General features: G+C 54.2%; 1 protein-coding gene across 5 annotated transcripts in view; it reads right to left on the minus strand.

The window, feature by feature from the left end:
* Positions 1-21,999, minus strand: part of LOC119967839 (NACHT, LRR and PYD domains-containing protein 3-like) — a 33,602-nt gene extending 11,603 nt beyond the window's left edge. Inside the window, exons 1-3 of one of the 5 annotated variants that reach the window (XM_038800878.1) lie at positions 21,751-21,996; positions 14,773-15,171; positions 14,056-14,586 (exon numbers count right to left, since the gene is read on the minus strand). In XM_038800878.1, coding sequence (XP_038656806.1) covers positions 14,056-14,586; positions 14,773-15,171; positions 21,751-21,925 — 1,105 coding nt within the window. In that variant the 5' untranslated portion in view covers positions 21,926-21,996. Of the gene's footprint in view, positions 1-14,055; positions 15,172-21,750 lie in introns of all 5 variants that reach the window. The other 4 variants (XM_038800876.1, XR_005461085.1, XM_038800877.1 and 1 more) reach the window with 4 other exon arrangements.
* Positions 22,000-23,039: the final 1,040 nt, after the last annotated feature.

The raw sequence follows: 23,039 nt of genomic DNA on the forward strand, positions 1-23,039 counted from the left end.
GCGCCCTGCTAAGCACGAAAAAGTCAATCCGAGAGTATGCCTTAGGAACATGGGATAAAAAATCCCTACCCCCCGGCTTCAAAAACCTCCAAGGGTCCACCCCTCCCATCTGATCCATGAACCCCCTCAGCACCGAGGCCACTGCCGTCCTAGACTTCGAGCGGTCCAGAGCCGGATCCAGCACCGTATTAAAGTCTCCACCCAGAATCAATCTCCCTGTCTCCAGGTCCAGGATCGGGCCCAGCATACACCGCATGAAGCCCGCATCGTCCCAGTTGGGGGCACAAACATTAACAAAGACCACCCGCTCCCCCTGAAGTCCCCCACTCACCATCGCATATCGACCTGCACTATCCGCCACCACTTTGGATGCAACGAACGATAGGCTCTTACCCACCAGAATTGCCACCCCTCGGTTCTTTGCATCAAGCCCCGAGTGAAACACCTGTCCCACCCAACTCTTTCTTAGCCTCACCTGATCCGTAACCCTGAGGTGCGTCTCCTGGAGCATAGCAACATCCGCTCCCAGCACCCTCAAGTGAGCCAAGACCCGGGATCGCTTCACAGGACCATTCAGCCCCCTCACGTTCCATGTGACCAACCGAACCCGAGGGGCCGTCCCCTTCCCTCTACGCCGATCAGCCATAGCCCTTCCTCAACCCACCACGGCCCAGGGAAACCCCCAGGCCCGCTTTCCACGGTGGCAAACCCCCCTCCCAACCCCCCCTTCACCATCCATTCCCTCACAGTCCCTGCAGCAACAGCCCGGCACCCCCCTGAGCACCTAGCACACCTGTCCTCACCCCCGAAAAACCTACTCATCCTCGTCCCAGTCATGTGGGCCCTATGCAGCACCTTGAACTGTATGAGGCTAAGCCTCGCACAGGAAGAGGAGGAATTCACTCTTTCCAGGGCATCCGCCCACGTCCCCTCCTCAATCTCCTCACCTCTTCCCATTTACCCTTCAGTTCCTCCACCGAGGCCTCGTCTACCTCCTGCATTACCCGGTATATGTCCGAAATCCTCCCTCCTCCAACCCACACCCCCGAGAGCAACCGATCCCGCACCCCTCGTGGGGGCATCAAGGGGAACCCCTCCACCTTCTGCCTGGCAAACGCCCTCACCTGCATGTACCTAAACATGTTCCCCGGGGGGAGCCCAAACTTCCCCTCTAACTCCCCCAAGCTCCCCTCCATAAACAGGTCCCTCAACCTCCTAACCCCTGCCCTGTGCCAGCCCAGAAATCCGCCATCAATGCTCCCTGGGATAAACCGATGGCGGGGCCTCCATCGAGCCCCCCACTTCTCCCCTATGTCGTCTCCATTGCCCCCAAATTTTGAGGGTAGCCGCCACCACCGGGCTCGTGGTATACCTCGTTGGTGGGAGCGGCAACGTCGCCGTTACCAGCGCCTCCAGGCTCGTGCCCACACATGACGCCGCCTCCATCCTCTTCCATGCTGCCCCTTCCTCATCCATTACCCACTTACGCACCATCGCTGCGTTGGCAGCCCAATAGTACCCACAGAGGTTGGGCAACGCCAGCCCCCCCTATCCCTGCCTCGTTCCAGGAACACTCTTCTCACCCTCGGAGTCCCATGCGCCCACACAAATCCCGTAATACTCCTGTTGACCCTCCTAAAAAAGGCCTTCGGGATAAGGATGGGGAGGCACTGGAACAGGAACAAAAACCTCGGGAGCACCGTCATCTTAACGGACTGCACCCTCCCCGCCAGTGACAGCGGTAATCCCACCTCTTAAACTCCTCCTCCATCTGCTCCACCAACCTTGTGAGGTTGAGCTTGTGCTGGCCCCCCCAGCTCCCAGCCACCTGGACCCCGAGGTACCTGAAGCTCTTCCCTGCCTGCTTCAATGGGAGCCTACCAATCCCCTCCTCTTGATCCCCCGGATGCACCACAAACAACTCACTCTTGCCCAGGTTCAACTTATACCCCGAGAAACCCCCGAATTCACGAAGAATCCTCATCACCTCCGGCATCCCCCCCACCGGGTCCGCCACATACAGCAACAGGTCGTCCGCATACAGCGACACTCGATGCTCCTCCCTACCCCGCACCAGGCCCCTCCAGATCCCTGACTCCCTCAATGCCATGGCCAGGGGCTCAATCGCCAACGCGAAGAGCAAGGGGGACAGGGGGCCCCGGTACAGCCGAAAGTACTCCGACCTCTCCTATTTGTGGCTACACTCGCCATCGGGGCCTCGTAGAGCAGCCTCACCCACCGGATTAACCCCTCCCCAAACCCAAACCTCTCCAACACCTCCCACAAATACTCCCACTCAACCCTATCAAAGGCCTTCTCCGCATCTAATGCCACCACTATCTCCACCTCCCATGGCAGGCATCATAATGACATTGAGGAGCCTTCGCACGTTCGTATTCAACTGCCTTCCCTTCACAAACCCCGTCTCATCCTCATGAATGACCCCGGGCACGCAATCCTCTATTCTAGTGGCCAGGATCTTTGCCAGCAGCTTAGCGTCGGCGTTCAGCAGCGAAATCGGCCTATATGACCCGCACTGCAGAGGGTCCTTGTCCCGCTTCAGGATCAAGGAAATCAGCGCCCGTGACATAGTTGGGGGCAAAGCCCCCCCCCTCCCTTGCCTCGTTAAAGGTCCGGAACAACAGGGGGCCCAACAGGTCCAAATACCTTTTATAAAATTCCGCCGGAAACCCGTCCGGCCCCGGCGCCTTCCCCGGCTGCATGCTCCCTATCCCTTTGACCATCTCCTCCAGCTCGATCGGCGCCCCCAGTCCCTCCACCTGCTCCTCCTCCACCCTCGGGAATCGCAGCTTGTCCAAGAAGCGCCCCATTCCACCCCCCTCCACCGGGGGCTCCGACCGGTATAGTTCCCCATAGAAGTCTGAAGACCCCATTAACATCTACTCCCCTCCGCACCACCTTCCCAGCCTTATCCGTCACTCCCCCAATCTCCCTGGCCGCGTCCCGCTTTCGGAGCTGGTGTGCCAGCATCCTGCTCGCCTTCTCCCCATACTCATACACCGCCCCCTGTGCTTTCCTCCACTGAGCTTCCGCCTTTCTGGTAGTCAATAGGTCGAATCTGGCCTGAAGGCTACGCCTCTCCCCCAGCAATCCCTCCTCTGGAGCCTCCGCATATCTCCTAACCACCCGCACCATCTCCCCTATCAGTCTCTCCCTCTCCCTCTGCTCTCCCCTCTCCCTATGGGTTCGGATGGAGATCAATTCCCCCCTCACCACCGCCTTCAATGCCTCCCAGACCGTCCCTACTCGGACCTCCCCGTTTTCATTGGCCTCAAGGTACCTCTCGATACACCCCCGAACCCTGTCGGCCACCTCCTCATCTGCCAGAAGCCCCACCTCCAAGCGCCAGAGCGGACGTTGGTCCCTCTCTTCCCCCAGCCCGAGCTCCACCCAGTGCGGGGCATGATCTGAAATGGAAATGGCGGAGTATTCCGCATCCTCCACCCTCGAAACCAACCCCCTACTCAGGACAAAAAAATCAATCCTCGAGTAGGCCTTATGTACGTGGGAGAAAAACGAGTATTCCCTGGCCCTTGGCCTCGCAAACCTCCAGGGATCCACCCCCCCCAACTGGTCCATAAATCCCCATAGCACCTTAGCCGCCGCCGGCCTCCTACCCGTCCGGGACTTGGATCGATCCAATAGGGGATCCAGTACCGTGTTGAAGTCCCCCCCCCATGATCAGGCCCCCCACCTCCAGGTCCGGAATGCGGCCCAACATACGCCGCATGAACCCCGTGTCGTCCCAATTTGGGGCGTAAACATTCACCAGCACCACCCGCTCCCCCTGCAGCTTGCCACTCACCATCACATATCTCCCGCCACTGTCAGCCACCACATTTAACGCCTCAAACGACACCTTCTTCCCCACCAGGATCGCCACCCCGCCTACTCTTCTCATCCAGCCCTGAGTGAAATACTTGGCCCACCCATCCCTTCCTCAGCCGAACCTGGTCCACCACTCTCAGGTGTGTCTCCTGGAACATGGCCACATCCGCCTTCAGCCCCTTCAGGTGCGCAAATACCTGGGCCCGTTTGACCGGCCCATTCAGCCCCCTCACATTCCATGTTATCAGCCGGATCAGAGGGCTCCCTGCCCCCCTCCCCTGCCGATTAGCCGTACCCCATCCCTTGCCCACCCCCGGCCAGCGTCCCCCACTCTGCCAGTTTCCCACGGCGGCAACTCCCCCCCCCCCCCCCCCCCCCCTCCAGCTCCTCCCTGACCGTTTCAGCAGCAACCCGGTACCCCCCCCCCCCCCCCCCCCAAAGCTAGGACCCCTCCTAGCCGCGCCCCTCCCTCCATAGCACTCCCGTGAGCCAGCTAACATCTGGTGACCCCGGCGACTCCCGCCCTACCTCCGACTCCTCCCCACGTGGGACTACCCCTCCTCCATCATGCCCGTCAACGGGTCCTCCTCCCCCCCCCCCCCCACTTGCGCGGGAAAAGAAAACAGCCAGCAACGACCCGCGCTTCTCAGCCCCGACCCCGCCCCCACCATCTCCCAGCACGGGAAACCCGCAGAAAGCCCGCGCTTTCGCCCTGCCCGGCCCCGCCTCCTCCAGGGCTACTCCCATTGTCAAGCCCCCCCACCAGCTCCCCGAACTCCCCGTTTACCCCTCTGCCCGAACCTGTCCACCCGACCCCTGCAGAAAAACCCACATAGAAAAGACAAATCGACATCACCCCACCCACCCTAAGGCCAACCCACATCTTACATTAAACCAAGCAAATACAAATACAGTATTATACAGCATCCCCCATCTTAGACCCTCAGTTTGAGTCCAATTTCTCGGCCTGCACAAAGGCCCATGCCTCCTCCGGGGACTCAAAATAATGGTGCCGATCCTTATAGGTGACCCACAGACGCGCCGGCTGCAACATGCCGAACTTCACACTCCGTCTATGGAGCATCGCCTTCGTCCGGTTAAACCCGGCCCTCCGCCTCGCCACCTCCGCACTCCAGTCCTGGAAGATCCGCACCTCCGTGTTCTCCCACTTGCTGCTCCGCTCCTTCTTGGCCCACCGGAGCACACACTCACGATCCACGAACCGATGAAACCGCACCAACACCGCCCGCGGCGGTTCGTTCGGCTTGGGCCTCCGAGCCATCATTCTGTGGACCCCCTCTAACTCCAGGGGCCCCTGGAAGTACCCAGCCCCCATCAGCAAGTTTAACATAGTCACCACATAGGTCGCTAGGTCCGACCCCTCCAGCCCCTCTGTGAGGCCCAGGATCCGAAAATTCTTCCTCCTCGACCGGTTGTCCAGCTCCTCGAACCGCTCCTGCCATCTTTTACGGAGCACCTCGTGCATCTCCACCTTCCCCGCCACGGCCACAACCTCATCCTCCCTTTCGGAGGCCTGCTGCTGCAGCTCCCAGATCGCAGCCCCCTGGGCTGTCTGGGTCTCCATCAGCTCCCTGTTGGTTACCATCAGCGACTCCAGCAGCTCCAACTTAAGCTCCTGGAAGCAGCGCAGCAGAGTCGCCTGCTGCTTCTGAGCCCACTGCCTCAGCTCCTCAAGGCCGCCGCCGGCCGCCATTTTGTCTTCCTTCCCCCGCTTTTTCAGGGGTGCTTTCTCCGGTTTTCTCCTTACCCCACTCCTGGTCCGGACCATAGGACCATTGGGGTCGACTCCTGACCTCTTCCCACGTCGGGATTTGCCGCCACAGCTCCGTTGGGGGCCCTGAAAAGAGCCCCAAAGTCCGTTCTCAGCGGGAGCTGCCGAATGTGCGGCTTAGCTCCGCATTGCCGCCACCGGAAGTCACCCACCACAATAAATAACCAACAGCCCCAAAGAAACCCCGAAAGAACCCAAATAATCATAACTCAAATAGCAAAAACGGCACAAACAAACAGGAAACAACCATCAGCAAACACAGCCACAATGGGCGAAAGGATACCCAAGAGGACACAGCCTCCAAGCAAAGTATATTTCCCCTCAGTCCGAATCCAAGTTCTCAGCCTGGACAAAAGCCCAGGCCTCCTCCGGACAGTCAAAGTAGAGCTGGCGGTCCTTGTACGTGACCCAGAGGCGAGCCGGCTGTAGAAGGCTAAACTTCACCCCCTTCCTGTGGAGCACTCCCTTCGCTCGATTGAAGCCAGCCCTTCTCCTCACCACCTCCGCGCTCCAGTCCTGAAAAATCCGAACGTCCGTATTCTCCCACCTGCTGCTCCTCTCTTTCTTCGCCCACCTCAACACGCACTCCCGATCAACCAAGCAGTGAAAACGGACCAGCACCACCCTGGGCGGTTCGTTCGACCTGGGCTTCCTCTGCAGCACTCGATGGGCGCCTTCCAGCTCCAGGGGACCACGAAACGACCCCGCACCCATCAGCGAGTTTAACATTAGGACCACATAGGCCGCCAAATCCGAACCGTTCAGCCCCTCTGACAGGCCCAAAATCCGTACATTCTTCCGGCGGGAGCGGTTCTCCATCTCCTCCATTCTCGCCTGCCATTTCTTGTGCAGTGCCTCGTGCGACTCCACTTTCACTGCCAGGCCCAAAAGCTCATCCTCATTCTCCGAGGCCTTGTGCCGCAGCTCCCGAATCTCCGCGGCCTGAGCCATCTGCGTCGCCACCAGTTTGTCCAGTGAGGCCTTAAACGGCTCCAGAATCTCTGCTTTGAGCTCCTTGAAGGAGCGCTGAAGCAGCTCCTGCTGCTCCCGCGCCCACAGCTGCCACGCTGCTTCCCCGCCCGCCGCCATCTTGCCTTTTCTGCCTCTCGCCGCTCTCCGAGGGTCGAGTCCATCCACCGGCTGCTGGGCACACTGGCTGTGTTTCCCCCCGCCCCGGGGGAAAAGTCGAAACAGCGCCATTGCGGGCTCTTAAAAGAGCCCGAAAATCCCAAAAAAGCGGGAGCTGCCGAACGTGCGGCTTAGCTCCGCATTGCCGCCACCAGAAGTCCATCGGTAGAGTCAAAGGTTAAGGACTGAGACGAAAAATGTCTTCATTTTTAAAAATATAAATTTAAAGTGCCAATTTGTTTTTTCCAATTAAGGATCAATTTAGTCTGCCCAATCCAGCTACCCTGCACATTGTAGGGCTGAGACCCACACAGACATGGGGCAGAATGCGCAAACTCCACATGGATAGTGACCCGAAGCCGTGATTGAACATGGGTCCTCGGCACCGTGATGCAGCAGTGCTAACTATTGGGGCACCGTGCCGCCCCAAAATGTCTTCATTTAAAGAATTTCGAAGTCTTTAGAATTCTCCGCCTCAAATGGTTGTGGGCTCTCCGTCATTAAGTACATGTCAGGCTGAAGCATTGGGTCTCTCGGAATCAAGAGATATGGGGAGCGTGTGGCAATGTGGAGTTGAAGTTCAATCCTACTTAATCATCCGGCAGGCTCGACATATTGTATGGTCCTCGATGCTTGTGCCTATTTTTTGTTCTTATGCAGATTCAAATAGCCCAACTATTGGCCTCCCACCTTGAACCTACTGTGAAGCTGCGTTTCTCCAACATTCTGCAAGCATATTGTAAATAGTACCAAGTCCCATTTACCCTTTTGCTTGATGACTAACAATGACTCCGTTCCAGTAACATATCCATTTTAAAGTCTAGCTATTGTTTGACAATCATTTTGTGGATTCATCTCACTTTCTTTCATTTACTGCTGATTTAAAAACCTCCAAGATTTCAGTGTTCCGTCAGTTCTGACTCACTGTGATCTCAGTTTTCAACATTCCCATCACTGGCGACCATACCTTCAACTTTCTGGGGCCTATGCCCTGCAACTTCCTCCAATCTCATACAGAAGTTCTACTGTCATTGGACCAGGTCTTAGGCAAGTTATCTGGTCTATAATGTGCACTGGGGGGGAGCAAGAGGGAGCGAGAGAGACTCTAGACAGGCAGGAGTTAAGTTGCTTTTGTTTTATGACTTGGGCATGACCTGCACTTCTACAACCACCTAATTACTAACATTTTGAGGGGAATCAGGAAGCTAATATCAGGTACCAAATATTGTGGACGCTGGAAATCTGAAGTAAAAGCAGAAAATGTATGAAATGCTAAGCATACCAGGCAAAGTCTGCAAAGTAAGAAAGATTGAACATTTCAGGACAATGGCCTTCCTTCAGAATCGGAGATGTAATTAGTATTTAGCAAGTACAGAGGCAGTGACCGGGGAAGGGGCTAAGAACTAAAGTGAAGATGTATGATAGAGTGGGAGGGAGTAAAAGAAAAAAGGGTAATGGTGTAGATTACAATTCGGAGATAATGGGACAGTGGAGGAACAAAATAAAAGTCTAGTGTGTTAATGAGAATAACAACATCATCACACCAACAGTCCAAAAAATGGGGACAGAGATTATGATCTGAAAATTGTTGGACTCCATGCTGAGGCTGTAACATGCCAAATCAAAAGATTAAATATTGTCCTTTGAGTTTAAATTGAGCTTCATTAGAATAGAAGACTCAAGGCAGAAAGATCAGAGTTGAAATGCAGTGGAGAATTAAAATGACTTGACAAAGTTCAGGCTTAAACCTGCACACTGAACTGAAATGTCCAAATCATCCAAATTGTATGAGGTGTCAATGAAAGATGAATGCAGTGTGAAGCAGCAAATCCAATATCCCAATGTTATTATTCTGTCAGGGGACATGGCTAGGTCAGCATTTATTGCCCATCGCTAATTATTCTTGAGAAGCTGGTGGTGAGCTACCTTCTTGAATTTGAAGGACATATAAATTGGCGTTTCATCTGAAAAGAGTGTTTGGGACATCTCTTATTCTCCATTCCTGATGACTGGGAAAGAGTTAAAGCTACGAGAAATTCACAACAGTTTTGAAAAAAAGCAAAATTTGGTTGTTTCTGCGGACGGTAGATGAGGGAAACCAGTGAACATTTGTCCACCTCTTGTTTCAGAAAACTTTTGAAAAGGTTCCTCAAACTTAAGTTACATTATTCACTGGAATCTTGATGCATCAGAGGAAATCTGAAACTTGGGATTCTGAACAGTCTTCAATCCCACAGCCAAAATTCATAATTAATGAATGTGGTTCAACTTGATGATTTCTTACAATGACGTAGCACGTGGTTCGCTATTGCTGATGGTCTGAAATAATGAGCTGACAGTAGTTTTGGAAGTATGGCAAGCAAATTTGCAGATAACACCAACATCTGCACAAATTTGGGTATTAAAATGGTAGAAGAGGGCAATCAAACTGAAGTCATACGGCTGTGCTCAGGAAGTGTAAATGTAGTGGTATTCATGGTGGTCAGAGCAACACAGAATACAAATATAATGTGCAAGGAAACAATACTGAGATAAGAAAATGGAGGTCTATTAAATAATGGAATAGTGGGAAGAGTCCCCACTGATCCAGGTTATAGGTTTGATGAGGACCACTGAACACTTGCTTAAACTCAGTAGTCCCTTTTCCCCAGGGAATTGTGCACCGGGGGAATTCACTTTCGGCTGCTGACTGTGCAACTGTAAGAGGGAGCTGGACGAAGACAGAGGTCACACCATGGAGTTTTACAGTACAAAAAGAAGCCCTTCGGCCCATCAGGTCTGTGCCGGCCATCGAGCACCTATCTATTTTAATCCCATTTTTCAGCACTTCATCCAGAGCCTTGTATGCTCTGGTGTTTCAATAGCTCATCTATATGCTTCTTAAATGCGGTAAGGGTTTCTGCCTCTACCACCCTCTTAGGCAGTGAATTTCAGATTCCCATCATCCTCTGGGTGAAAGAACTTTTCTTCAAATCCCCTCTATGCATACCCAGCATAACTCCCCTGCTCTTCTTTGACGGCACCTCTGACAGTGCAGCACTACCTCAGCCAGCCTTGATTATTGTGTTCAAGTCCAGTAGTAGACGTGAGGCTGAAATCTTGTGACTCAGAGGCAAGGCTAAGTAGAGGGTATGGTATGAATGAGTTTTAGGCTTATCTTCGGTATTGTGCAAGAATAATGACTTCTTCTTTCTTGCAGCCATATTCTGAAACTATATTTCCACCACCTCTGCCCACTCACTGCTGGCCTGCATATCACCCAGCTGCCTAATGGATAGAAGATGACCTTATTTCTGAGGTAATCCTCTTACAAGACCTCTAATAAGAACATAAGAACTAAGAGCAGGAGTAGGCCATCTGGCCCCTCGAGCCTGCTCCGCCATTCAATGAGATCATGGCTGATCTTTTGTGGACTCAGCTCCACTTTCCGGCCCGAACACCATAACCCTTAATCCCTTTATTCTTCAAAAAACTATCTATCTTTACCTTAAAAACATGTAATGAAGGAGCCTCAACTGCTTCACTGGGCAAGGAATTCCATAGATTCACAACCCTTTGGGTGAAGAAGTTCCTCCTAAACTCAGTCCTAAATCTACTTCCCCTTATTTTGAGGCTATGTCCCCTAGTTCTGCTTTCACCCGCCAGTGGAAACAACCTGCCCGCATCTATCCTATCTATTCCCTTCATAATTTTTAATGTTTCTATAAGATCCCCCCTCATCCTTCTAAATTCCAACGAGTACAGTCCCAGTCTACTCAACCTCTCCTCATAATCCAACCCCTTCAGCTCTGGGATTAACCTAGTGAATCTCCTCTGCACACCCTCCAGTGCCAGTACGTCCTTTCTCAAGTAAGGAGACCAAAACTGAACACAATACTCCAGGTGTGGCCTCACTAACACCTTATACAATTACAACATAACCTCCCTAGTCTTAAACTCCATCCCTCTAGCAATGAAGGACAAAATTCAATTTGCCTTCTTAATCACCTGTTGCACCTGTAAACCAACCTCCTGTGACTCATGCACTAGCACACCCAAGTCTCTCTGCACAGCGGCATGCTTTAATATTTTATCGTTTAAATAATAATCCCGTTTGCTGTTATTCCTACCAAAATGGATAACCTCACATTTGTCAACATTGTATTCCATCTGCCAGACCCTAGCCCATTCACTTAACCTATCCAAATCCCTCTGCAGACTTCCAGTATCCTCTGCACTTTTTGCTTTACCACTCATCTTAGTGTCATCTGCAAACTTGGACACATTGCCCTTGGTCCCCAACTCCAAATCATCTATGTAAATTGTGAACAATTGTGGGCCCAACACGGATCCCTGAGGGACACCACTAGGTACTGATTGCCAACCAGAGAAACACCCATTAATCCCCACTCTTTGCTTTCTATTAATTGACCAATCCTCTATCCATGCTACTACTTTACCCTTAATGCCATGCATCTTTATCTTATGCAGCAACTTTTGTGTGGCACCTTGTCAAAGGCTTTCTGGAAATCCAGATATACCACATCCATTGGCTCCCCGTTATCTACTGCACTGGTAATGTCCTCAAAAAATTCCACTAAATTAGTTAGGCATGACCTGCCCTTTGTGAACCCATGCTGCGTCTGCCCAATGGGACAATTTCTATCCAGATGCCTCGCTATTTCTTCCTTGATGATAGATTCCAGCATCTTCCCTACTACCGAAGTTAAGCTCACTGGCCTATAATTTCCTGCTTTCTGCCTACCTCCTTTTTTAAACAGTGGTGTCACGTTTGCTAATTTCCAATCCACCGGGACCACCCCAGAGTCTAGTGAATTTCGGTAAATTATCACTAGTGCATCTGCAATTTCCCTAGCCATCTCTTTTAGCACTCTGGGATGCATTCCATCAGGGCCAGGAGACTTGTCTACCTTTAGCCCCATTAGCTTGCCCATCACTCCCTCCTTAGTGATAACAATCCTCTCAAGGTCCTCACCTGTCATAGCCTCATTTCTATCAGTCGCTGGCATGTTATTTGTGTCTTCCACTGTGAAGACCGACCCAAAAAACCTGTTCAGTTCCTCAGCCATTTCCTCATTTCCCATTATTAAAACTCCCTTCTCATCCTCTAAAGGACCAATATTTACCTTAGCCACTCTTTTTTATTTTATATATTTGTAAAAACTTTTACTGTCTGTTTTTATATTCTGAGCAAGTTTACTCTCATACTCTATCTTACTCTTCTTTATAGCTTTTTTAGTAGCTTTCTGTTGCCCCCTAAAGATTTCCCAGTCCTCTAATCTCCCAGAAATCTTTGCCACTTTATATGCTTTTTCCTTCAATTTGATACTCTCCCTTATTTCCTTAGATATCCACGGTCGATTTTCCCTCTTTCTACCGTCCTTCCTTTTTGTTGGTATAAACCTTTGCTGAGCACTGTGAAAAATCGCTTGGAAGGTTCTCCACTGTTCCTCAACTGTTCCACCATAAAGTCTTTGCTCCCAGTCTACCTTAGCTAGTTCTTCTCTCATCCCCTTGTAATCTCCTTTGTTTAAACACAAAACACTAGTATTTGATTTTACTTTCTCACCCTCCATCTGTATTTTAAATTCCACCATATTGTGATCGCTCCTTCCGAGAGGATCCCTAACTATGAGATCATGAATCAATCCTGTCTCATTACACAGGACAAGATCTAGGACCGCTTGTTCCCTCGTAGGTTCCATTACATACTGTTCTAGGAAACTATCGCGGATACATTCTATAAACCCGTCCTCAAGGTTGCCTTGACCGACCTGGTTAAACCAATCGACATGTAGATTAAAATCCCCCATGATAACTGCTGTACCATTTCTACATGCATCAGTTATTTCTTTGTTTATTGCCTGCCCCACCATATCGTTACTATTTGGTGGCCGATAGACTACTCCGATCAGTGACTTGTTCGCCTTACTATTCCTGATTTCCACCCGGATTCAACCTTATCCTCCATAGCACCGATGTCATCCCTTACTATTGCCCGGATGTCATCCTTAAATAACAGAGCAACACCACCTCCCTTACCATCCACTCTGTCCTTCCGAATAGAACATAGAACAGTACAGCACAGAACAGGCCCTTCGGCCCTCAATGTTGTGCCGAGCCATGATCACCCTACTCAAACCCACGTATCCACCCTATACCCGTAACCCAACAACCCCCCCTTAACCTTACTTTTATTAGGACACTACGGGCAATTTAGCATGGCCAATCCACCTAACCCGCACATCTTTGGACTGTGGGAGGAAACCGGAGCACCCGGAATAGTTTGATACCCTCGGATATTTAACTCCCAGTCGTGACCATCCTTTAACCATGTTTCAGTAATGCAACTAAATCATAGTCATTTACGATGATTTGTGCCATCAACTCATTTACTTTATTCTGAATACTACGAGCATTCAGGTAAAGTACACTTATGTTGGTTTTTTTTACCTCTGTTTTGAATCTTAACATATCCAGTTTTATTCCTTTTGTTATTACTGGGCCTATTCACTGAGCTCCCCGCAGTCACTGTACCTTGTACTGTCGCCCTTTTAGATTTTTGACTATGTCTTCTCTGCCTTGCATTTTTCCCCTTATTTCCTTTTGCTTCTGTCCCTGTTTTACTACCTTCCAACTTCCTGCATCGGTTCCCATCCCCCTGCCACATTAGTTTAAACCCTCCCCAACAGCTCTAGAAACCCCCCCCCCCCCCCCCCCCATGGACATCGGTTCCAGTCCTGCCCAGGTGCAGACCGTCCGGTTTGTACTGGTCCCACCTCCCCCAGAACCCCTAATGTTATGTCCACAAACTATGAGGCCCTTGAGTGTGATCACCCAGAACTGTCTGCAGCCAAAATGTTCCTGGACATTTAGGTGTCACATTGCCATTGTATCACGTCAGCAACAGTGAAATGATGGCCACCATCTGTGTGCTGCCAATGAGCAGTGAAGGTGACAATGATGTCCTGCTTCTGTCACTGAAAGGAAGGCAACATTTGCAGTTCTTTGCAGTCATGTGTTTGGGTGCAGGTTCAATGGTGTGTCCATTCTGCAGACTAAATTTGCATCCCATTCATTTTTTCTAATAACACGAAAATGTTAAAATCTACGTCTGCAGAGGAGAAACTGGAAAATGCATCAAGTACAGCCGTTAGGAGCAATTCCCTATCACCAACTGTACTACTAATTTATGCTGATTGTTTAGTGAATCAGCAGAGATTTGCTGCACCGGTTGAATCAATCATTCTTTTCTGAAATATTGAAATTAACTTAATTCTACCAACCTGTTTTTCCATCATAGCTTGCGGCATTCACTAGTAACATATCTCCAGAAAGATTTTCTTTCCCTGAGCTGGTTCCTGTGGTCTGATCACCTTCCCCAGGAACAGGAGCTTGAATCTGACTGTGTTCACTGGGACCAGTTCCTGTGGTCTGATCCCCTTCCCCAGGAGCAGGAGCTTGAATCTGACTGTGTTCACTGATACCAGTTCCTGTGGTCTGATCATCTTCCCCAGGAGCAGGAGCTTGAATCTGACTGTGTTCACTGGGACCAGTTCCTGTGGTCTGATCACCTTCCCCAGGAGCAGGAGCTTGAATCTGACTGTGTTCACTGGGACCAGTTCCTGTGGTCTGATCCCCTTCCCCAGGAGCAGGAGCTTGAATCTGACTGTGTTCACTGGGACCAGTTCCTGTGGTCTGATCCCCTTCCCCAGGAACAGGAGCTTGAATCTGACTGTGTTCACTGGTACCAGTTCCTGTGGTCTGATCCCCTTCCCCAGGAGCAGGAGCTTGAATCTGACTGTGTTCACTGGTACCAGTTCCTGTGGTCTGATCACCTTCCCCAGGAGTTTGAATGTGACTGTGTTCACTGGTACCAGTTCCTGTGGTCTGATCATCTTCCTCAGGAGCAGGAGCTTGAATCTGACTATGTTTACTGGGACCAGTTCCTGTGGTCTGATCCCCTTCCCCAGGAGCTTGAATCTGACTGTGTTCACTGGTACCAGTTCCTGTGGTCTGATCATCTTCCCCAGGAGCAGGAGCTTGAATCTGACTGTGTTTACTGGGACCAGTTCCTGTGGTCTGATCCCCTTCCCCAGGAGCTTGAATCTGACTGTGTTCATTGGTACCAGTTCCTGTGGTCTGATCCCCTTCCCCAGGAGCAGGAGCTTGAATCTGACTGTGTTCATTGGTACCAGTTCCTGTGGGCTGATCATCTTCCCCGGGAACAGAATGAGCATTGTTGATGGTTCCGGTTTTCTGAGATGCTTCCCCAGTATCTGTCCAGTCCACTCCATCAACATGGATTCCTGGAACCAGACTATAATGCTCCTGTTCATTTGAGCTTCTACAATTGCAGCAGGCTTTGCACAATAATTGTCCCATCTCAGTTAACGTGTCAGCTGTAAATCAAAACATCTCGGGTTGGAATAGAGCAGAAAAATTGATTTAAATTGATTCAAATTCACCACTGCTCCAACATTGAGGCATCAGCCCCTTGATTTTTATATGCTCGAAAGGATGTAATATATTTCTACTCATTCATAACTGCAGTGTGGTGTGAGGCCTTATGTCTGGTGAACGCTACTTTGTTGTGTGCGAAACTGGGGCTACGTTGAAGGTGGTACGCCGGATACACTTAACTGGAGCTAGGATGAATCGGTTGAATCGGGTGGAGATAGTGTGAGCGTTGTGGGAGGGGCCCGGTAAATCATGTACGTATGTTCTGGGCATGTCCTGAGCTGGTGAGATTTTAGGTTTCCTTCTTCAGCACCATGACGGCAATTCTAAACCTAGAACTGGAGCCCAGTTCGCAGCTGGCCATATTTTGGGTGTCAAAGCTGCTGGAGCTGCAGAGAGGTGCGGGGGAGGATGTATTAGCCTTCGCCTCGCTGAATGCACTCGGGCGATGCTGTCTGAGAGGAGGTCAGCTCCTCCACCGAATGCGTTGGTATGGCTGGGGGATCCTATGGCGTTTTGCACCTTGTGAAAATTAAGTATTCATTAAGGGATGCAATTGAGGGGCTTTAGAAAATATAGTGCCCTTTCATTCTGTGTTTTAAAGAGCTAGTCATTGTCAGCTGTTGGGGGGTTGGAAATTGCGGTTTTGTTTTGTTTCATTCAGAAAATCTGCAATAAAATTGTTTTGAAAAACTGTCGTAACTGGAGTGAATGAGTGTGGAAAGGGACGAGTGCAGATGGACTCTAGGCGAGTACAGGACGGGATGGGGTGGATCTGGGCAAGTGCAGGATGCATGAATGGAACAGGGAGAGGGCGGGGCGTGCAGGTGGAGCGGGGAGGGCGAGGCGGGCAGGTGGAGCAGGGAGGGCGAGGCGTGCAGTTGGAACGGGGAGGGCGAGGCGGGCAGGTGGGGCGGGGAGGGTGAGGCGGGCAGGTGGAGCGGGGAGGGCGAGGCGGGCAGGTGGAGCGGGGAGGGCGAGGCGGGCAGGTGGGGCGGGGAGGGTGAGGCGGGCAGGTGGGGCGGCGAGGGCAAGGTGTGCAGGTGGAGCGGGGAGGGCGAGGCGTGCAGGTGGGGCGGAGAGTGCGAGGCGGGGAGGGCGAGGCCTGCAGGTGGGGCGGGGAGGGCGAGGCGGGCAGGTGGGGCGGGAAGGGAGAGGTGTATAGGTGGGGCGGGGAGGGCGAGGCGTGCAGGTGGAGCGGGGAGGGCGAGGCGTGCAGGTGGGGCGGAGAGTGCGAGGCGGGGAGGGCGAGGCGTGCAGGTGGGGCGGGGAGGACGAGGCGGGCAGGTGGGGCGGGAAGGGAGAGGCGTACAGGTGGGGCGGGGAGGGCGAGGCGTGCAGGTGGGGCGGGGAGGGCGAGGCGTGCAGGTGGAGCGCGAGGCGTGCAAGTGGAGCGAGGAGGGCGAGGCGGGCAGGTGGAGTCGGGAGGGCGAGGTGAGAGGATAGAGCGGGGAGGGTGGAGCGGGGAGGGCGAGGCGTGAAGGTGGAGTGCGGAGGGCGAGGCGTGAGGGTGGAGCAGGGAGAGCAAGGCGTGAGGGTGGAGCGGAGAGGGCGAGGCGTGAGGGTGGAGCGGGGAGGGCGAGGCATGAGGGTGGAGCGGGGAGGTCGGGGCGGGCAGGTGGAGTGAGGAGGGCGAGGCGTTAGGAAGGAGCAGGGAGGTCGGGGCGGGCAGGTGGAGTCGGGAGGGCGAAGTGTGAGGATAGAGCGGGGAGGGTGGAGTGGGGAGGGCGAGGCGTGACGGTGGAGTGGGGAGGGCGAGGCGTGACGGTGGGGAGGGCGAGGCATGAGGATGGAGTGGGGAGGGTGGAGCAGGGAGGTCGGAGAGGGTGGAGCGGGGAGGTCGGGGCGGGCAGGTGGAGTCGGGAGGGCGAGGTGTGAGGATGGAGCGGGGAGGGTGGAATGGGGAGGGCGAGTGAGGGCCACGGGAGTGCGGATCGGGGCGCATGAGGGCTACCGGAGTGCGGATCGGGGCGCGTGAGGGCTACGGGAGTGCGGATCGGGGCTACGGGAGTGCGGATCTGGGCGCGTGGAGGCTACGGGAGTGCGGATCGGGGCGAGTGAGGGCTACGGGAGTGTGGATCAGGGCTACGGGAGTGTGGATCGGGGCGATTGCGGGCTACGGGAGTGTGGATCGGGGCACGTGGAGCCTACGGGAGTGTCGATCGGGGCAGGTGGGGGCTACGGGAGTGCGGATCGGGGCGAGTGAGGGCTATGGGAATGTGGATCGGGGCATGTGGAGTCTACGGGAGTGCGGATCGGGGCGAGTGAGGGCAACGGGAGTGTGGAGCGAGGCACGTGGAGGCTACGGGAGTGCGGATAGGGGCGGGTGAGGGCTACGGGAGTGCGGATAGGGGCGGGTGAGGGCTACGGGAGTGCGGATAGGGTCGGGTGAGGGCTACGGGAGTGTGGATCAGGGCTATGGGAGTGCGGATCGGGGCGGGTGAGGGCTACGGGAGTGCAGATCGGGGTGCGTGAGGGCTACGGGAGTGCGGATCGGGGCAAGAGGGTGCTACGGGAGTGCGGATCGGGGCGAGTGAGGGCTGCGGGAGTGCAGATCGGGGCGAGTGAGGGCTGCGGGAGTGCGGATCGGGGCGAGAGGGTGCTACGGGAGTGCGGATCGGGGCGAGTGAGGGCTGCGGGAGTGTGGATCAGGGAAAGTTGGGGCTACGGGAGTGTGGATCAGGGAAAGTTGGGGCTACGGGAGTGCGGATCAGGGAAAGTTGGGGCTACGGGAGTACGGATCGGTGCGAGTGAGGGCTATGGGAGTGTGGATCGGGATGAGTGGAGGCAACAGATTGTGGAGCGGGTCGAGTGGGGGCTACGGGAGTGTGGATAGGGGCAAGTGAGGGCTACGGGAGTGTGGATCAGGGCTACGGGAGTGTGGATCGGGGCGATTGCGGGCTACGGGAGTGTGGATCGGGGCAAGTGAGGGCTACGGGAGTGTGGATCGGGGCTACGGGAGTGTGGATCGGGGCGATTGCGGGCTACAGGAGTGTGGATCGGGGCACGTGGAGCCTACGGGAGTGTGGATCGGGGCAGGTGGGGGCTACGGGAGTGCGGATCGGGGCGAGTGAGGGCAACGGGAGTGTGGATCGAGGCACGTGGAGGCTACGGGAGTGCGGATAGGGGCGGGTGAGGGCTACGGGAGTGCGGATAGGGGCGGGTGAGGGCTACGGGAGTGTGGATCAGGGCTATGGGAGTGCGGATCGGGGCGGGTGAGGGCTACGGGAGTGCGGATCACGCGAGTGAGGGCTACGGGAGTGCAGATCGGGGCGCGTGAGGGCTACGGGAGTGCAGATCAGGGCGCGTGAGGGCTACGGGAGTGCGGATCGGGGCGAGTGAGGGCTACGGGAGTGTGGATCGGGTCTACGGGAGTGCGGATCAGGCGAGTGAGGGCTAGGGGAGTGTGGATCGGGGCACGTGGAGGCTACGGGAGTGCAGATCGGGGCGCGTGGGAGCTATGGGAGTGCGGATCAGGCGAGTGAGGGCTACGGGAGTGCAGATCGGGGCGCGTGAGGGCTACGGGAATGCAGATCGGGGAGCGTGAGGGCTACGGGAGTGCGGATCGGGGCGAGAGGGTGCTACGGGAGTGCGGATCGGGGCGAGTGAGGGCTGCGGGAGTGTGGATCAGGGAAAGTTGGGGCTACGGGAGTGTGGATCAGGGAAAGTTGGGGCTACGGGAGTGCGGATCGGTGCGAGTGAGGGCTATGGGAGTGTGGATCGGGATGAGTGGAGGCAACAGATTGTGGAGCGGGTCGAGTGGGGGCTACGGGAGTGTGGATCGGGGCAAGTGGGGGCTACGGGAGTGTGGATCGGGGGGAGTGGGGACTACGGGAGTGTGCATTGGGGCGCGTGTGGGCTACAGGAGTGTGGAGCCAGGCGAGTGCGGGCGTAGGGAGGATGGGATGAGAGCAGGGCACGCAGGTAGATTGGGAGGGGGGGGGCGTGGGGTGCGGCTGTAATCGGGGCGAATGAGGGCCAGTGAGGGAAGAATGTGCAGACTCTGCACAGACAGTGACCCTAACTACAAATTGAACCTGGGACCCTGGAGTTGTGAAGCAACTGTGCTAGCCGCTGTGCTGCGAAGCGGGAGACGGGAGTGCGGATCAGGGTGAGTGCGGGCTACAGGAGTGTGGATCGGGGAGCGTGCAGGAGTGTGGATCGGGATGCATGAGGGATCTGGGACTGTCAATCGGGGCGCCTGAGGGCTACGGGAGTGTGGATCGGGGTACGTGAGGGCTACGGGAGTGTCAATCGGGGCGCCTGAGGGCTACGGGAGTGTGAATCGGGGCGCGCGGGGGCTACGGGAGCGTGGATCGGGGGAGTGCGGGCTACGGGAGTATGGATCGGGGTGCGTAGGGGCTACGGGAGCGTGGATCGGGGGAGTACGGGCTACGGGAGTGTGGATCGGGGTGCGTAGGGGCTACGGGAGTGTGGATCGGGGTACGTGAGGGCTACGGGAGGATGAATCGGGGTACGTGAGGGCCACGGGAGTGTGGATCGGGGCACGTGGGGGCGACGGGAGTGTGGATGGGGGCGCGTGGGAGCTACGGGAGTGTGGATCGGGGCAAATGTGGGCGTCGGGTGGATTGCATGAGAACGGGGCACACTGGCAGATCGGGGAGAATTACACACTGTCTGATCTCACTGGCTCCGTCCTCCACGAGTTACACACTGTCTGATCTCACTGGCTCCGTCCTCCCCGGGTTACACACTGTCTGATCTCACTGGCTCCATCCTCCCCGGGTTACTCACTGTCTGATCTCACTGGCTCCATCCTCCCCGGGTTACACACTGTCTGATCTCACTGGACCAGGTTAAAGTCCAACAGGTTTGTTTCAAACACGAGCTTTCGGAGCACGGCTCCTTCTTCAGGTGAATGGAAAGGCTTGTTCCAGAAATGTTTATATAGACACAGTCAGAGATGCCCCGGAATGCGAGCACCTGCAGGCAATCAAATCATCAAAGATGCAGAGAGAGAGGTAACTCCAGGTTAAAGAGGTGTGAATTGTCCCAAGCCAGTTCAGTCGGTAGGCCTCTGCAAGTCCAGGCTTGTTGGTGGGGGCCGAATGTAATGCGACATGAATCCCAGATCCCGGTTGAGTCCGCATTCATGCGTGCGGAACTTAGCTATAAGTTTTTGCTCAGCAATTTTGCGTTGTCGCGTCTCCTGAAGGCCTCCTTGTAGAATGCTGACCCGGAGATCAGAGGCTGAATGTCCTTGACTGCTGAAGTGTTCCCCAACTGGAAGGGAACAGTCCTGCCTGTTGATAGTCGCACGATGCCCGTTTATTCGTTGTCGCAGTGTCTGCATGGTCTCGCCAATGTACCACGCTTCGGGACATCCTTTCCTGCAGCGTATGAGGTAGACTACATTGGTCGAGTCGCACGAGTATGCGCCGCGTACCTGGTGGGTGGTGTTTCCACGTGTAATGGTGGTGTCCATGTCGATGATCTGGCATGTCTTGCAGAGATTACCCTGGCAGGGTTTTGTGGTGTTGTGGTTGCTGTTCTGAAGGCTGGGTAATTTGCTGCAAACAATGGTTTGTTTGAGGTTGCGCGGTTGTTTGAAGGCCAGTAGTGGGGGTGTGGGGATGACCTTGGCAAGATGTCCATCCTCGCTGATGATGTGTTGGAGGCTGCGAAGAAGATGTCGTACCAACAAGCCTGGACTTGCAGAGGCCTACCGACTGAACTGGCTTGGGACAATTCACACCTCTTTAACCTGGAGTTACCTCTCTCTCTGCATCTTTGATGATTTGATTGCCTGCAGGTGCTCGCATTCCGGGGCATCTCTGACTGTGTCTATATAAACATTTCTGGAACAAGCCTTTCCATTCACCTGAAGAAGGAGCCGTGCTCCGAAAGCTCGTGTTTGAAACAAACCTGTTGGACTTTAACCTGGTGTTGTAAGACTTCTTACTGTGCTCACCCCAGTCCAACGCCGGCATCTCCACATCATGATCTCACTGGCTCCATCCTCCTCCGGGTTACACACTGTCTGATCTCACTGGCTCCATCCTCCCCGGGTTACACACTGTCTGATCTCAATGGCTCCATCCTCCCCGGGTTACATACTGTCTGATCTCACTGGCTCCATCCTCCCCGGGTTACACACTGTCTGATCTCACTGGCTCCATCCTCCCCGGGTTACACACTGTCTGATCTCACTGGCTCCATCCTCCCCGGGTTACACACTGTCTGATCTCACTGACTCCATCCTCCCCGGGTTACACACTGTCTGATCTCACTGGCTCCATCCTCCCCGGGTTACACACTGTCTGATCTCACTGACTCCATCCTCCCCGGGTTACACACTGTCTGATCTCACTGACTCCACCCTCCCCGGGTTTTATTTCGGGTGAAAAGCGGAAATGCTCCATTTTGTCGCCGAACTTCAGTCAGCAAATCGTCCTTTTCTTAATGTTATAACAATAGTATCACAGATCTTCACTAATTAATTTCTGCAAACGGTCTTTCTGTTCAGACTGAAACATTAACATTGATGATTTTGTTCTCACCTTCCCTCACAAACCGACCCGCAAACACCGAAGGTTCTGGCAGGAAGCAGCTCTGCGCCTCCGCGTTAATGATAGCGATCTGAAACAGGGCGCGCTGGTGAACCGAGTCCAGCTCCATTTCGGTGACGTATCTGCCACCCTGGGCATGCGCATCCGGTAGACTGTGACGTTTCATGGGAGCCGACGGTCCCGCGCCCAGGCAGTTTAACGGCCGATCGGCGTGAAGGCTGAGCGCGCTGCCGCTGAGTGAGGGGAGGGGGCTGGGTTCTGAGCGCGCTGCCGCCCAGTGAGGGGAGGGGGCTGGGTTCTGAGCGCGCTGCCGCTCAGTGAGGGGAGGGGGCTGGGTTCTGAGCGCGCTGCCGCTCAGTGAGGGGAGGGGGCTGGGTTCTGAGCGCGCTGCCGCTGAGTGAGGGGAGGGGGCTGGGTTCTGAGCGCGCTGCCGCCCAGTGAGGGGAGGGGGCTGGGTTCTGAGCGCGCTGCCGCTCAGTGAGGGGAGGGGGCTGGGTTCTGAGCGCGCTGCCGCTGAGTGAGGGGAGGGGGCTGGGTTCTGAGCGCGCTGCCGCCCAGTGAGGGGAGGGGGCTGGGTTCTGAGCGCGCTGCCGCTCAGTTAGGGGAGGGGGCTGGGTTTTCGGACATTTCCAGAAACTTGGCATCTTTTCTGCTGCCAATAAACAAATCCAGTCCAATAGAAAGTGGGCATTGATCGAAAGTCTTTACACGAGTGGCTGATATCGTGAGTGTGGATGAAGCAGTGTTTGGATAAAAAAAGAAGCAGATAATGTGATCAGGTAAAAAAACACTGATTGAGAATGGCTTTCAAAGGAACATCAAAGCCGGGGAAACTCTCCTACATCTCACTGCACCCTGCAATACATCCTGGCACATTAAATCTATTTGTCATAGTAAATCTGGTTCCTGATATCAGCCTCCCCGGACAGGCGCTGGAATGTGGCGACTAGGAGCTTTTCACAGTAACTTCATTGAAGCTTACTCGTGACAATAGCGATTTTCATTTCATTTTCATTCAACTGCTGTTCTGGGACAGATGGTTCAAGGTGCGTACTGGTGACAAGACCAGCGCCTGGATGCATCATTTAACTGGACTGCAACATGTCTTCACCCCAACCATGTTCAACTTGTACATCATAGGCCTAACCTTCAGCCAGGTCTTGGTAGTTTATCTACACATATCTCATCTGCTGTGACATACAGGTCCAGATACTGCAAAGCTAGCTGATAACAGCAAGACATGGTGCCCATAACTGATCAGCAGTGAAAGAGACCAGCAC

Source organism: Scyliorhinus canicula, chromosome 6 (genome assembly GCF_902713615.1).
Source record: "Scyliorhinus canicula chromosome 6, sScyCan1.1, whole genome shotgun sequence".
NCBI lineage: Eukaryota > Metazoa > Chordata > Chondrichthyes > Carcharhiniformes > Scyliorhinidae > Scyliorhinus > Scyliorhinus canicula.